The sequence below is a fragment of the Perognathus longimembris genome, chromosome 1 (assembly GCF_023159225.1).
Source record: "Perognathus longimembris pacificus isolate PPM17 chromosome 1, ASM2315922v1, whole genome shotgun sequence".
Taxonomy (NCBI): domain Eukaryota; kingdom Metazoa; phylum Chordata; class Mammalia; order Rodentia; family Heteromyidae; genus Perognathus; species Perognathus longimembris.
The window spans coordinates 153,097,671-153,113,739 of NC_063161.1; the positions used below are offsets into that span (position 1 = coordinate 153,097,671).

General features: G+C 40.4%; 1 protein-coding gene across 9 annotated transcripts in view; it reads right to left on the reverse strand.

The window, feature by feature from the left end:
• The window catches only part of Dennd1a (DENN domain containing 1A), a 453,328-nt gene that overhangs the window by 147,395 nt on the left and 289,864 nt on the right, over positions 1 to 16,069 (reverse strand). For all 9 annotated transcript variants that reach the window (XM_048342185.1, XM_048342167.1, XM_048342121.1 and 6 more), the window contains one exon: positions 14,270 to 14,371. In XM_048342185.1, the coding sequence (XP_048198142.1) occupies positions 14,270 to 14,371 (102 nt within the window). The remainder of the gene's footprint in view (positions 1 to 14,269; positions 14,372 to 16,069) is intronic.

The following is a 16,069-nucleotide window of genomic DNA, read 5'->3' on the forward strand; positions in this document are numbered from 1 at the left end:
GGCAGGGCCTGATATCCCCACTGCAGGGACAAGGAAAGTGAGACTCAGCTTGTATCACACAGAAACAGCAAGGTCAGAGGCTGAAGTCAAGCCTAAGCCTACCTTAGTCCAGTCGGTGCTATTTCATTAACTCTTGGTGCTGCCAGGGTATCTTAGACTAGCAAATTACATTCACCCATGATACTGGCTTGTTTTTCCCTCGACTTAATATATCTCCATTATTGTTACCTCTCATTCCTTGCTTTTCTGTTTCTTTCTTTAGAACATGGCTGGACCTTGACCTCAGATGGCTTTAATTGCTTCTGCTGCATCCCATTTTCCCCACAAAGATCTTGGTTCTCTGTGGGGGAGTTGGGTTGTGCTAGTTATGCAGACCTCCAAGCCAGGGCTGATGATGACCCTTGGGCTTGGTCTCTGCTCCCTCCATCTCTCCTGACAACTCACAGCTACCTATGAGTCAGAAAGGTAGAGAGTTCGAAGCAGCATTTTGTCAGAAGAAAGGATCAATTTTCATTATGTGAATGGCTGCTTTACTATGTTCTGTAATGGTTCTGTTGCATATCCCAAGAACAAACTCTTAAATCCTTGGAATTATACTCCTGGAGTAAAAAAAGTACAATCTTAAACCAAAACCAAAAAGGCCCATTTCCACTAGCTGCCAAAGAGTGCTCAGGAGGAACCCTGGTTGCCTGCAAGCACTCCAGCCCCTTCTATACATTCCCTCCACACTCAAAGTCAAACACACAGTAAGTAGCTAGGAATTCCACTATTTCCTATACATTTGTAAAATTCAAATATCTTTTCCCCCCAGAGTAAGCAAAATTGTCTTTGTTTTTCCTATAAAACAATTTAGCTTTAAACACACACACACACATTCTCTCTTTTTGTCTTTCTATTTCTATCTCTCTCTGCAGCTAGAACATCCTATCCAACCTACAGAAGACTAGAAGTTCTGAGCCAAAATGTGTGTTTATATTATTAGGTGGTCATTCAATGAAAACATTATTTCTAACCAAGTGTGTGTGTGTGTGTGTGTGTGTGTGTGTGTGTGTGTGTGTGTGTGTGTATGCCTTTCTATGTCTGCATCGGGAGTATCTTTAAAGCAGGGTTTCCTCCCCATACTTCTGGCAGTTGAGGATTAAAGGTCAGATTTAAACTATCACCATGTTTCACAATGCAATCTGTGCAGTGCCGCGTAATGAAATGGTTCAGTAAAGGTGCTCGTGGAAATTCTTTTAATTAGGTCTAAGGCTTTTCAGTTGTCAACATGAATAAACCAAGAAGCATTCTCTTACAAACAGAACACACAAAATGAAAATGTAAGTTACCTTTGAAAAAGCAGATGCACTTGTAAAAGGAAAGTTATACATGTTTTGTTCTTTTCTTTTCTTTTTTAACAACATAGCTTCCATTGATTTCCCCCCCACAAACTACCAACATTTTTCAACAACAAAATGGACTGCAAACCAAGAATAAAGGGAATACTCTATTTCTAATGAACTGGGACATTTGTGACTAGTTCTAATGAAAAGTATTTAGAGGAAGACTAAAGACTTACTAAACATCTTTATCAGAGACTTTCTTCATGAGCAAAAGCCTTCTTTCCACTGAACTATAATTAATTCTACAGATCAGCAGTTAGCTCAGTCAGACACATGACTGTCCCATAACAACACCTGCAAACCAAAAGACATCTATCAAAAATGATCCAGAATGCACGTTTGCCTTCAGCACCAGGTCCAGGGCCTGGAAGATGGGCATGCCCCAGCAGAAGCACCATCAATGCTAGCTTTCCAAAGCTGTGTTGACAAACTCACCCATGTAGATTTGGAGATTGTAGTCATCAGCTCAGAGCTGAATAAGGAATGCAAATCCTCGAAATAAAATTGTAAGAAGCTGGTGGTTTGATTTGAGAGATGGACTGTATTTTCACTCTGATGGAAAAACAAAATTCAACTATTCCAGTCACCACCAGGAACTAGGGTTTGGATGGACACAAAGGTGTTTAGAAATGCTGTGAGAATTCATGTGGAATGGGATAACTAAAAGAAAGCAACTTCAGCATGTACAGGAAACTAATGTCTTAAAGTTGGCTTTGGTGGTAGATACTTATAGTCCTAGCACTCAGGAGACTAAGGTAGAACAACCATGTAAATCCAGGAATTTAAGACTAGCCTGAGTGCACAGCAAGTTGTAAGCCAGACTGGGGACACTTCAAGACCCTATTCTTAAGAGAGAGAGGGAAAGAGAGAGAGGAAAACATATTGATCAACTACTAACGTATTACACCAAGTGAATCCAGAGCATGAGCATGCAACACTCCATGGTATTTACTGTGATTCAGACAGAACTGAGTTCAAATTCCAACTCAGTTGCCAGTTATTAATTAGATGCCTCTAAGTAGGTTACACACCTTCTGTATCCAAGGGATAAAGCACATTACTCTCTCTCTTTCTCTCTCTCACCCTCCCTCTCTCTGCCTTCTCCAGAATTGTTACACAGATTAAATGTGAAGATTTTCCCCCCAAGCTCCTAGCACAGTGCCTGGCACACAGTAGCCTTAAAAGATGGCCATTCTTCCACACTAGCTCAACTCGAAAGCCAAAACCATCTGAGCCCTAATTTTAGCATAGGAAAGAATAATGGGTTCACAATTAACATTTTCTAGGGCATCAATTACTGAAATGTCACTCATTATGCTGAGCTTAGTGGATTTATTTAGTGACCCAAACTCAGTGTGTATTTGGGAGTTAATGAAGTGCTTGGTGTTTACAAAGATAAAAGCAGGATTTGTCTCAGCAACAATCCTGGGCTGAATGGATATGGATTTCTGTGCTCGGGGAAGTGGCCAGCCTGAATCCATGGTGGATCACATGGATACATCCACACAGAGTGAGATATCTCCCAAGGGGATGTGGGCATCTCCACCTCCTCAGGGGAGGAAAAAAAACAGGAAAGGGGGGTGGGTGGGAAGTGTGTATAATAGATGTGTTTCACAGTGTCCCTGCTGTGATGAACAACTTGATCCACTTACAGTTCCAAACACATGATGCATAAAAGAGCTGACAGAAATTCAATTCTTGCAAAGAAAAGCATCTGCTCTCTAGTGGGAACGGCCAAATATTAAGCAGTTTTAAGGCAGGGCAAAGACCTAGAGGAGCACACTTCATTATCTAGATAGCTAGAGTAAAGAAATGCAGAGGATTACAAACGAACGAAAAGGAGCCCAGATTCCAAGCATTAATTACCCAGAGTAAAATGATTCAAGTTAAATCTTTGTTACGACAAATATTAAACCCAGCTGTGTTTATGTAGCAGTTGTGAAAAAGAAGAAAAAAAAAGAAATCCGTGTACAATATCTGTGAGCTCTGCCAGTTAATTGAATTCGCTGGCAGCACTTCCTCCACCAGGAGCCAAACATCCTCAAAGATAAAATGTAGCTTTTAAACAGACCTGGGGAAAACGGAATCAAGAAATTTCAACCAATAAAACACAACTCTTTACTGGTATAAAAGTAAAGTAAAATTCAGTAATGAAAGGAAGGAAGTCTCTTAAACATTAACTGCATTCCAAAGCTCAGAGTTGTGCTTTACTGCTCAGAGCTCTTCTGATGTCCCACAGTGCTCCTGCCCCAGCATCTTTAATGAAGCCCCATAAACTCCCATAAACTCCTCGATTGTTGACAAATCATACACACACGTGTGCCAGGGCAAAGGCTCATGGGATCCCGACGCTCCCCTTTCTGCTCAGAATGGATGAAAGAGTAGACACTGAGGAGCGTGGCTCAATGTAGAATAGGCAGACAGACAATTCCGTAACACAAGAGGGTTGAATGCTGACTGCACACTGGTCCTAGGCAATCCTGTCCATGTGAATTGTCCCTTGACTCCAAGGCTACAATCAGTAGATCTGGGGTGGAGGGAAGCTTTGCTCAGATTTGAGGAACCAGATTTGAATAACCAGAAAGGCAGTTAACAAGTAGAATCGAACACTGGGTAAGGTTCTCAGTCCTGGACTCATCATCGTGTGGAGCTAGCCCCAATAGTCGTTTTCTTCAATATAGTTCTTTTACTACTGCCCCCAATGCAGTCCAAACTTGTTCTTTTAATCATACTCAATACAGTTACTCCTGTTTATTTCTTTTACCTTTGTTCCTCCAGGCAAATATCCTCAGTTTCAGCTATACTAAACTATTACTCCCTGACCAGGTTAATTATGCTCATACTTCCATCCTCCATCCCACCTCCTGGTTGGGCTCACTGATCACACACCCAGAGACTTTAGCTGAAGGAATAAAGGATGAACAACCTCCATTCCCGAATCAGCTGTGTGGGTCTATCCATTTGGTATGCTCTGACTAGGAATGTCTGGAGAACTTGAATTTCACAAGGAAAATGAGGTGTGGTTTTAAATCAAGCAGTGGTATCATGTTCTGGACTATAGATTCATCTACAGCATGGAAGACAAACTGCAAGTGAATAAATGGGAATAAGAGTGGCAGGTTAGACTCATCTATTAATCAATCTGTGATCTCATGGACAATAAACATGATATTTTAATCATCTCAGCAACTATTATAACCAGCACAAAGTCTGATACATAGTAGGAGCTCCTCAGGAAATACTTGTCAAACAGAGAAGCAAATCTGCAAGAAGATCTAGTCCTTTGCTCCCGGGACCTAATGTGCTAGTGACATACAAATCTGGAACAACTGTAAACTCTTTCATTTTCTTTTCTTTCTTTTTTTTTTTTTTTTGGTGGGGGGAGGTACTTGAGTATGAACTCAGGGCCATGCACTTGCCAGGCTGACATTCTACTTCTGAGCTACCACTCCAGCTAACTTACACAGCTAAGCTGGTGCTCAGCATGCCCAAGCCCTTGCAATACCTCCAGAGACTGGAAGTTCTGGATTTTTTTTTTTTTTTTGAGAAATGTGGCATGAAGAAATTCCAGCTATGGCTTGAGATAAACAGCCTTTAGATCAATAAAAAGTGGAATATTCTTGCTAGATTTCTCCAAAGTCCACAGGTTAGGGAACAATGCAATATTGTCAGTGAAGACAATACATTTGAAAGTTTCATAGAGACCAGCAAAGTAGAAGGCATTAACCTTACCAGCCTCCCCCCTCCATTTTGTTCAAGGTGGAAAAAGTGAACTGAGACAAGATTATAAACTCTGGTACTAAATTGTCTAGGCAGCTAGCAAAAAGCTAGAGCTACCCTGCTCCAAAGCCACCCTTTGCCCATGTTCATAAATCATATGAAGTCAGCAGCATTGTCCGGAAAGCTACTCAATATTGGAACCTTTTAAAAATTAATTCCTGGGCTGGGGATATGGCCTAGTGGCAAGAGTGCCTGCCTCATATACATGAGGCCCTGGGTTCGATTCCCCAGCACCACCTATACAGAAAATGGCCAGAAGTGGCGCTGTGGCTCAAGTGGCAGAGTGCTAGCCTTGAGCAAAAAGAAGCCAGGGACAGTGCTCAGGCCCTGAGTCCAAGCCCCAGGACTGGCCAAAAAAAAAAAAAATAAATAAAATAAAATAAAAAATAAAAAATAAATAAATAAATAAATTCCTAAAGCTTCTTTTTTTTTAGAATTTATTAAGTCACAACTTAATTTCTATAGAATGCATGCATTTTAAAAGTGTGGTCTGATGAGTCTTGACAATGTAAATATACATGTAACCACTACCACAATCAAGAGACAGAATGTTGTCTTTATCCCAAAGGGTTGGTTGGTATAGTCAGGCCCTAGCTTAATCACTATAGCCCAGGCAACTACTAATATGCTACTGACAGCCAGAATACTTGCTCTAGACTAGCTTTTCTTACCCTACCATCTACATAAATTAAATAATATATAGTATCTCCTTGTATCTGGTTTCTTTTTGCTCAGCGTAAGATATTTAAGATTGGTCATATGGAAAGTACATGCTTAAGATTTATGTTTGTAAGGAATTGTCAGTCTTCTGTTTTAGCCACATCAATGGTCTAAACCACAGTAGTGTTTCATTATGGTATTAATTTGCACCCTCTGCCTATTGATGCTAGTGCTGAGTAATTTTCCATGTGTTTGACTTGTATTTTCAGGTGCTTGTTGGCTATCTGAATGTGTGTGTGTGTGTGTGTGTGTGTGCGCACGTGTACGCACACGCATGCGAGCATGTGCATGTGAGATGTGTCTTCTCAAGTTTTTTGACCACTTTAACTAGATACTCTTGTTATTGAGTTTTAGGGATTCCTTACCTATTCTAGGTAAGAGTAAGTTTTTAGATGTAACTATTAAGAATACTTTCTCAGTCTGTGGCTTAATTCTTCATTTCTAGAAATGATGTCTTTTAAAGAAGATAAGTTTTTACAATTTTGATGTCATTTTCTTTTACAATTCAAGCTTTTAGTATCCTATGCAAAACCTTTGCCTACTCTAAATGAAATTCGCTTATGTTTTCTTCTAGATGCTTTATAGTTTTTGCTTCCTGTTTAGGTCTATAATCTATTCAAGCTAATATTTACATGAGGTAAAAAGTCAAGGTTTATTTTCTTCATATTGATACCCATTTGCTGAAAGGGGTGGGGAAGCAAAATCAACTCTCCTTTGTCAAATTACTTTGGCATATTTGTTGAAAATCAATTGTCTGCTTATGTGTAGGTTTAAACCTGGACTCTTCTTGGTTTATTGACCTGAAAGTCTATCTACACTATCTTGATTACTATAACTTTACAGTTAGTCTTGAAGGCAGGTAATATAAGTCCTACAACTTTAGTTTTCTTTTTCAATGTTGTTTTGGCTATTCTAGTTCTTTCGCATATTCATATACATTTTAAAACCAGCTCGTCAAGTTTAAAAAAAAAAGCCATCTGGAATTTGGGTTGGGATTATATTGAATCTATAGATCAAGTTAGGGAAAATTAACATCTTAAAAATATTGCGTAAAAAATATTTAGTTTTCCAATCCAAAATATGGAATATCTTTCCATTTATTTAGGTCTTTCAACTTTTTTCTCAAATGTTTTATATCTTGCAGCACACACATTTTACACATTTAAAAAATTTATTCCTAAGTGTTTTGTGTTTTGTGTGCTATTTTAAATGGTTCGTAAAAATCTCATTTTCAATTGCTCTTTACAAGTGTAGAGAAATATATTTAAATTCTATCTAATGGCCTTATTCTACATGCTGACTAAATTTATTTGTGGGACTTTTTAAGATTTTCTATATAAATGATTGTGTTGTCTGTATAAAGGCAATTTTATTTACTTCATTCTAATCCTCAGGGCTTTTCTTTCCAGCCTTAGTGAGCTGGATAGAGCCTCCAGTGCAATGCTGAATAGGCATGGGAAGAATAGAATCCTTTTTTGGTTCTGTTCCTCAGGGAAAAGCAATCAGTCTTTCTCCATTAGGTATGATGTGAATGCTAAGACCTTCCTAGATGGTTCTATCCCAACGAGGATTCCCAGGTTGCTAAAAGCTTTTGATGAATGGGTATTGAATTTTTCCTAAAACATTCTTTTTTGCATCAATCTTGATATAGCTTTCTTTTATTAGGCTGTTGTTATGGCAAATCACATAGATTTACTGATTTACAAATATCTAGCCAATGTGTACTCCCTCCATCATGGAGCATTATCCTCTTTATATATTGCTGGATTCAATTTGCTAATATCTTGTTAAAGACTTTTGCATCTGCATTTATGAGGCATGTTAGTCTGTAGTTTAATTTTCTTATAAATTCTTGCCTGGTTTTCATCTCAGGGTAATGCTGACCTCATGAAAAAAGTTAGGGAATGTTCCCTTAGCCTCTATTTTCTAAAAAAAGTTTATGTTAAGCTTGTATTAGTCTTCTTAATGCACGCTGGAATTAACCTGTAAGGCTATTTGGGCCTGGGATTTTCTTTGCAAGTTTTAATTAAAAATTTAAATATTTTTCTTGAGTCACTTTCTATAATTTATGATTTAATGAAATTTGCTGATTTCATTTAATTTGTCAAAGTTACAGGCATAATGCTATTCATAATAATCTTATTTCCTGTTTTCTCTTTTAAAAGCTTTTAAATTTTGGAATATTTAAGATTTACAAAAAATTGTAAAGACAGTACAAAGGGGATCCACATACATCTCACTTAAGTTTTTTCTCCTAGTACATCTTACATGCCAATGGAAATTTATCAAAACTAAGAAACAGATGTTGGTAGACTATTAACTAAACTCCAGATCTTGTGATTACTCCAGTTTTTCCACTAATTCATTCTCTCCCTCTCCCTTCCCCTACTTCTCAACAGTAATGGGATTTGAACTCAGGGTTTCGGGATTATCATCCACACCCCTAGCTCTCTGTTAATGCTCTTTTTCTATCTCAGGATCCAATCTACTTTCCATATTGCATTTTGTTGTAATACCTCCTTAGTTTCCTCTGGTCTATGACTATTTCTCAGCCTTTGTTTTATGATTGAATTTCTGGGTAAGTATTTTGTAAAATGTTGCCAACTTTGAAACTTTATCTAAAGTTTCTAGCATGATTAGAACAGGCTTTTGGAAAGAGCACGCCAGCAGTGAAGCCTTCTCATCATACTACACCGGGGAGTCATATGATAGGCACAGGACACTGCTGACAATGCTAGACTTGGTTGTTGGTTTCTCCTCTAAACAGCCTCTTTTCCTTTACAAACTCTTGTAAGAACTCACTAAGTGCAGCCACACCCAGTGTAAACACTTTCCTGGAAAGAAAAGTATTTACAGATACTATTTAAAATTTCTCTATAAGGAAAATTTCTCTCTTCCCCCCTCCCCCACTAGATTTGGTTATAGTGATTTCCTGATATGACTTTTCTGTTCTTTTACTCTTCATCTATCTGACTCATACACAATTGGATATTATTTTTATTTATTTTTGTGTGGTACTAGGGTTTAAACTCGGGCGTTGTGCTTGCTAGCTGGTACTCAATCACTTGGGCCACTATCTTTTGTTTGTTATTTTTGAGATACAGTCTCACAAGCTGTTCTGCCTGAGCTGGCCTAGAACCTCAAACCCTCTGTTCCCAAGTTCCTAAGTAGCTGGGATTAGAAGCATGAGCCACCAGTACTTAGCTAGCTTTTTTATATGATGTAATTGAAGTATTTAGATAATGCATGTATAATGTAATAATTGATATACCTGGATAAATCCGTCACCTGTGTGGTTCCTTTGTTCTTTGGCTGGAAAACCTTTTCTTTAAAAAAAATTTGGTTTACATTAGTTTTATAGAAGGAGAATTTTATTGTTATATCTCCACACATGTTTACACTGTATTCCAATCAATTTCACCCTCTCTATTGGAAACTCTTTTGAATCTTCAGTATTGATGTGTTACCTACATATTTGTCTCCCCCATACCTTACTTTTTCCCTAAGGTTAACAATATATACCTTTCATTAAATACATCTACCTTTAGACAATATTACAGCAGTTTATACAGTGTGAGAACCTATAAACAGCATGCTTCTATTTTCCATCCCCACTCTGTCCTTTGTACTGCTGTGCTCATATACTTTACTTTTATTTGTGTAATAACACAAAATAATTTGGCATTACTTTCACTTTATTCAATTTACCTCTTACAGAAATACAGAATGAGAAAATAAATTCCCCCATTTAGCTATGTATTTACTGTTTCTGTGTTCTCTTTAGTCCTATATTTTAAGCTTCTGTATTTTTTTCCTCACCTGAACAATTTCCTTTGTATTTCTTATAGGCTAGATCTGCTGACAATTATTTCTCTCATTTTTTATTTGCCTGAAAAAATTCCAAAGTTTGCTTTCATTTGGAAGCATATTTTCAGTGGATATAGAATTCCTGCTTAACAAAGTTTCTTTCATTACTTTAAAAATATCACTCCATTTCTTCTGGATTACATAGATTCTGACATGACATATGCTTGTAACTCCTCTTACAATATCATTTTTTCCTAATTTTATACTTCTCTCTTTACCACTGGTTTTGAGCAATTATCACAATGTCCTTATATACTTTTGTTTGGCATTATGTTTGAGGGTCAATGAGCTTCTCAGAGGTCCTTACCTTTCCCCTCCTTTTCCTCCCTCGGCTGCACCCTTTCTCCTCCTCACCGCTCTACTCTTTTTTCCTCCCTTTTGTGCCAGTACCGGGGCTTGAACTCAGGGCCTTGTGTTTATGTTCAGCTTATTATACTCATATTTGGTACTCTACCACCTGAACCATGTCTTCACACTGTTATTTTTCTCATTAATTTGAGGTAGTCTAATTAAATTTCTTCCTGGGGTGGCTTCAAACTATGATTCTCAGATGGGTGCCTGGCTGAATTTACCACTTTTAACAAAAAATTTTAAAAAATTGGCTATAATTTGGGGCTCACAGTTCCAGGTCAGCCTGGGTAGAAAAGTCTGTGAGACCCCATCTCAACAGAAGTAGCTTGGCATGGTAGTATGCACCTATTATCCTAGATATGACAGGAAGCCTAGGATAGGTGGGTTATACACTGGTACCTGCCAGGGCAGGAAGTGAGACCTTATCTTAAAAATAACTACTGCAAGCTGCGTACTGGTGGCTCACACCTATAATCCTAGCTACTCAGGAGGCTGAGATCTGAGGACCGTGGTTCAAAGGCAGCCTGGGCAGCAAAGTCCATGTGATTCTTATCTCCAATAAACTACTTAGAAAAAAGCGGAAGTGGCACTGTGGCTCAGGGACAGCACCCAGGCCCTGAGTTCAAGCCCCAGGACTGGCACAAAATAAATAAATAAGTAATAAATAATAATTAGTGCAAAAAAAAGGGTTGGAGATTTGGCTCAGTGGTAAAGTACCTGCGTCACAAGCATGAGGTCCTGAGTTCAGCACCAGTACTGACAAATGAAAATTTAGCTATAACCTTTTAAACTTTATTTATTGTTCCACGTTCTGTGACTTCTCAGACTCCAATTGCTGGCTTATCAGATTTCTGAATGTTGCAATATCAATCACTGAGGTTCTGTTAACTTTTACTAGGTTTTTCATATTAGTCTCTACTATCATGTCTTCAAGTTCATTTAGTTTTTGTTTTTTATTTATTTTATTTATTTTTTTTGCCAGTCCTGGGGCTTGGACTCAGGGCCTGAGCACTGTCCCTGGCTTCTTTTTGCTCAAGGGCTAGCACTCTGCCACTTGAGCCACAGCACCACCTCTGGCCTTTTCTATATATGTGGTACTCAGGAATCGAAACCAGGGCTTCATGTATATGAAGCAAGTACTCTTGCCACTAGGCCATATTCCCAGCCCTCATTTAGTTTTTATTCTTTAGTGTCTCATTTCTCTTAACTCCAGACTGATTTTCTTTAATTCTGGTATTATGCTTTCCACATCTATAAGTTCCCTTCATTCTTTTCATGTCTTCCATTTCTCTCATTCCAGTCTTCCTTTAGATCCATGGACATATTTATGATCTTTCTGTTTTAAGGTTCTTGCCTGCCAGTTTTATGCTATTTTTCATCTCTGATTGTGTTTACTGACTGACTTTCCTCTTGCTATATATTATACTCTTGATTCTCAGCATCTGGTTTGTCTATTTTTTTTCTCTCTCTTTCTTTTTTTTTTTGGTTAGTCATGGGGCTTGAACTCAGGGCCTGGATGTTATCCCTGAGCTCTTTTTTTTTTTTTTTTTTTGCCGTCCTGGGCCTTGGACTCAGGGCCTGAGCACCATCCCTGGCTTCTTCCCGCTCAAGGCTAGCACTCTGCCACCTGAGCCACAGCGCCCCTTCTGGCCACTTTCCACATATGTGGTGCTGGGGAATCGAACCGAGAGCTTCATGTGTAGGAGGCAAGCACTCTTGCCACTAGGCCATATTCCCAGCCCTGAGCTCTTTTGCTCAAAGCTAGCACTCTACCACTTGAGCCACAGCACCACTTCCAGCTTTTTCTATGTATGTGGTGCTGAGGAATCGAACACAAGGCTTCATGTATACGAGGCGAGCACTTTACCACTAGGCTATATTCCCAGCCTCCACTTCCAGTTTTTAAGTGAGTCTCATGGACTTTGACTAACCAGGTTGGCCCTGAATTCATATCCTTAGATCTCAACCTCCTGAGCAACTAGGATTACAGGCCTGAGCTACCAGTGGCTATCTTGTATTTCTTAAGTAGGATGTTATTGGGGTATGATGATATATACTTGTAATTCAAGCACTCATAAAGCTGAAGCAGATGGATTGTGAGTTTGAGACCAACCTGGGTTTATAGCAAGACTGACCTCAAAAAATGAAATAAGGAAAAATAACATCAATAGGATGCTAGTGATTCTGATAATGTTAGACCAACACTGTTATGTTTTGTTGTCTTCTTGCACTCCTGTCTTCTTGTACCCCCTAAATCCCACTCTCGTGTTTCTTAAAGCTTTATTTTTATACTTTGTTGGGTATAGATAATGTTTACTTGAGAGCTAATTTAGACCAAGTCATAGTTTCCTGAGGCCTCTTGTGTTGGTCCTCAGTGATCATCCACGTCTCTTTACTCTGTGGGACAGAAGTGGAAGGCTACTAAGCCTGTGTGAGCTCTGGGAGCCATTTATCTCATAGATCCTTGTCAGGGGTTTCCCCCTGTCACAGGTTCAGACAGATTGGTTTTCAGCAGTACGGTCCACAGAGATTCCTTTTGCTGAGCAGCATCCCTATCTGGTACTCTCACTCACAGACTCCAACCATTTTCCCCTTAAACTCAGATCTTCCAAATTCAACTCAGCAAGACTGCTTTACTTTGCTGAGGATCTTTCTACTGGCATTAGCATCTGGAAAACGCCACAAGGCAGAAAGCCAGGAGGTCGGCATCTCACTTACTCCCCTCTTTCAGGAGCTTAAGTACTTTTGCTTTAAACCACATGGGTAGTAAGGAAGTCAGAACTTACACAGGTCTTTCTGATTCTAAAGCTAACTTGTTATCATAGGCAATGATTAGTCAAAGAAGGATTTCTTGTATTTAAGTTCTTTTGGATGAAGTTCACTGATCAGATGGATGGGGAGGTGGGGGCAAAGTCTTACTATGTAGCCTTAGATGGCCTTAATTTCACTATGTAGGCTAGAGTGGCCTTAAATTTATGGTCCTCTGGCCTCAGTCTCCCAAGCACTGGCTTACAGGTGTGTACCACTCTTCCTAGCATAAAAGGAACAGTCTCAAGTAGGAAGGAATGTAATTTATGTTTCTAGAAAGGTCATTGGAAGGATGCTCAGATTAACCCTTTGGTGGGCTGTGGGTAATAATGTGGGAAAGAAAGAAAAAGAGTCTGAAGTAGGTGGTGTTTAGGAAGAGGGATGAAAATATGTGAACTGACAAAACAGTTAAGAAGTAAAATCTTTCAGAAGGCTAGCCAAAGGACAGACTAAACTAAGGTCAACTCTAAACACTAAAAGCACCAGGTCCCAAGCCAAATGCATGGACACAAACATGTGTAGGATAGGATCTCTCCTACTGAATACTTGTGACTCATGTAGCATTATAATCAAATCTGATTTCCACTGAAACACAGTAAGAGTGTCCCATGCTAGAAATTCCTGCTATAGTCAGTGCCAAAAGAAGTGCACTTGCCCAAGAGGGGACTGCCAGGACCGGGAAGACATCAATGGTCCCTTCAGCTTGTCTATAATTACCAATTATTTTAAAAATGAACAAGTAGCCAGCACCAATGCCTCATGCTTGTACTCCTAAGTATTCAGGACGCTGAGATCTGAGAATCTTAGATCTGAGACTCAAAGTCAGCCCAGGTGAAAAAGTCTGTGAGACTCTTATCTCCAAGTAACCAGCAAAAAGCTATAAGTGGAGGTGTGGCTCAAATGGTAGAATGACAGCCTTGAGACAAAAAAGCTAAGGGCCTGAGGTCAAGCCCCAGTACCAACACAAACAAAGACAAAACAAACAGATGACCAAGCGCAGAGGCCATTTGGCAGAAACTGTTCTATACCAGCATTGCTGACCATCAACAAACTATTCCCCACAGTAACCCTAAGAAAAGTCTTTGCATAACTCTTGAAGTGGGAAAGTGAAGCCCAGAGGGGCTAAAATAAACTTCCCCAAATGACTCTGTTTCTCTGAGGCCACATCATTTGTCAGTTAAAAGGCATCTTGGAATTTGCCATGTTCAGGAAACCTCCACTATAAAGATATTCCTTTTGCTAACATCATGAAATGATGGCCTACGTGTACTAGGGCTGTGCAAACAGCTGTTTCTCCTCTTCCCTCAGGTCCCAAGTCAGGTTCATTTCCACGGTATGAACACACATGAGTCATTACCCACCACGTCATTTGGGAGGCTCTGGAGGTCATCAAAGGGTGTTTCCAGAGTGTTGGTGTCCACGTTCAGGATCACAACATCATCTAGTGCCATGTTTCTGACTTTCTGCAAGCAAACAAAATCCAGAGAAGAAAGTCATTGAAATGCCATCAGAACACAAATATTTCCCCTTGGCTTCTGGGGCATATGGGGGAGAATAGGGAAGCAAGAGACCCTGGATAAGGGTTACTGGTGGCAGCCCCAATGCTAGATGAGCCACATTTGTTGCTCACATAACTTCCACAAAAACTCATGAGCTTCTATGGTCACCCCAAGTCCCAGGATGGATGAACATTTTACAGAGGCTAAATACGCTCCAGATTACACTGCTATTAAGAATCAGCTTAAGCTGTAGCTCATACCTGCAATCCTAGCTATTTGGGAGACTAAGATCTGGAGAACTGCAGTTGTAAGCCAACATACTCAACAGTAACAGCCAGTCACAAGAGCTGCAGTGGCAGTGCCACATGGTGGTGATGTCTTGACTCTCACCATAAAGGCTGAGGCAGAGCCATGAGATGCAGAACCAGAGCTGCAACACAGACACCAGACCACTAGGACTGAGCTAAGGGTTCCCGCACTCTACCATCACCTGCCTTGCCTCACCTGGCCTTCCAAATAGCCCCAAACAGGAGGGGTAAGAGTTGGCAGGCATTAGAAAGGCCTCAGGGCTAAAAAGCCCCAGGAGTAGGTGTCAATTCCTGACCAGAATCAGGCCTTGTTTCTGTGTCCCCACAGAAGTCCAAGAGCACAGACCAGCCCTTGTGGGCTCTCCAGGGCTGGGTTGAACAGGCTTTTGATTTCTCCCCACTCCTGACTGGAGGACTTGCCGGCTAAGCTGTGTGGAGTGTTTACTTTTTCAACAATGGCAGCAGGCTGAACAAGAGGGAAAATCCTGGCCCCTTTTCCTGATTTAGCAGGCCAAGGTCCCCTTAGTAACCGAAATGCCCGCAGCACCAGGCTCCAAGCAGGACCTAGGTCGGCACAGTTTCCTCTGGTGGGATAATGCTGCCCTCGTAGTGGCAAGGCCTCTTCCAAAGGCACTGGCATAGGCTCAAGGCCCTTCCTGAAGCACAGTGTTCCAAAGAAAAGAATCACAGGCCGGCCTGGCCCCAGGATGGCCTATCCCTGAAAGGCTCCAGGAAAACAAGGAAAATGAAGGAAGGCAAGAGACACTCAACCAAAGCTGTAGGGTTAGAAGTGTTGGTGAAGAGGGAAGCTGCTGGTCACTGGGAGCCAGCTCATTTCATCCTAACCATGCTATGAGGGAAAGACTGCCATCCCCAGGGGAAAGATACAGAAATGGAGGCTCAGAGAGGCCAAACCATCCAAGGCCATAGAGCTAATGATGGTAGCAGAGCTGGCTTTGGGAGAATGTGATTCTAAAGTGAGATCCATTATTCATGGGCTGAGAATATGGCCTAGTGGTAGAGTGCTTGCCTCTCACACATGAAGCCCTGGGTTCGATTCCTCAGCACCCACATATATAGAAGAAGCCAGAAGTGGCACTGTGGCTCAAGTGGTACAGTGCTAACCTTGAGCAAAAGGAAGCCAGGGACTGTGCTCAGGCCCTGAGTCTAAGCCTCAAGACTGTCAAAAAAGAGAGAGAGAGAAGGAGAGAGATAAAGAGAGAGAGAGAGAGAGAGAGAGAGAGAGAGAGAGAGAGAGAGAGAGAGAGAGAGAGAGAGAGAAATCCATTATTCAGACTTCAGAATGAGTACCTGTGCAGGGCAGATGGTTATACCAATGCTCTCTTTTGTCAGA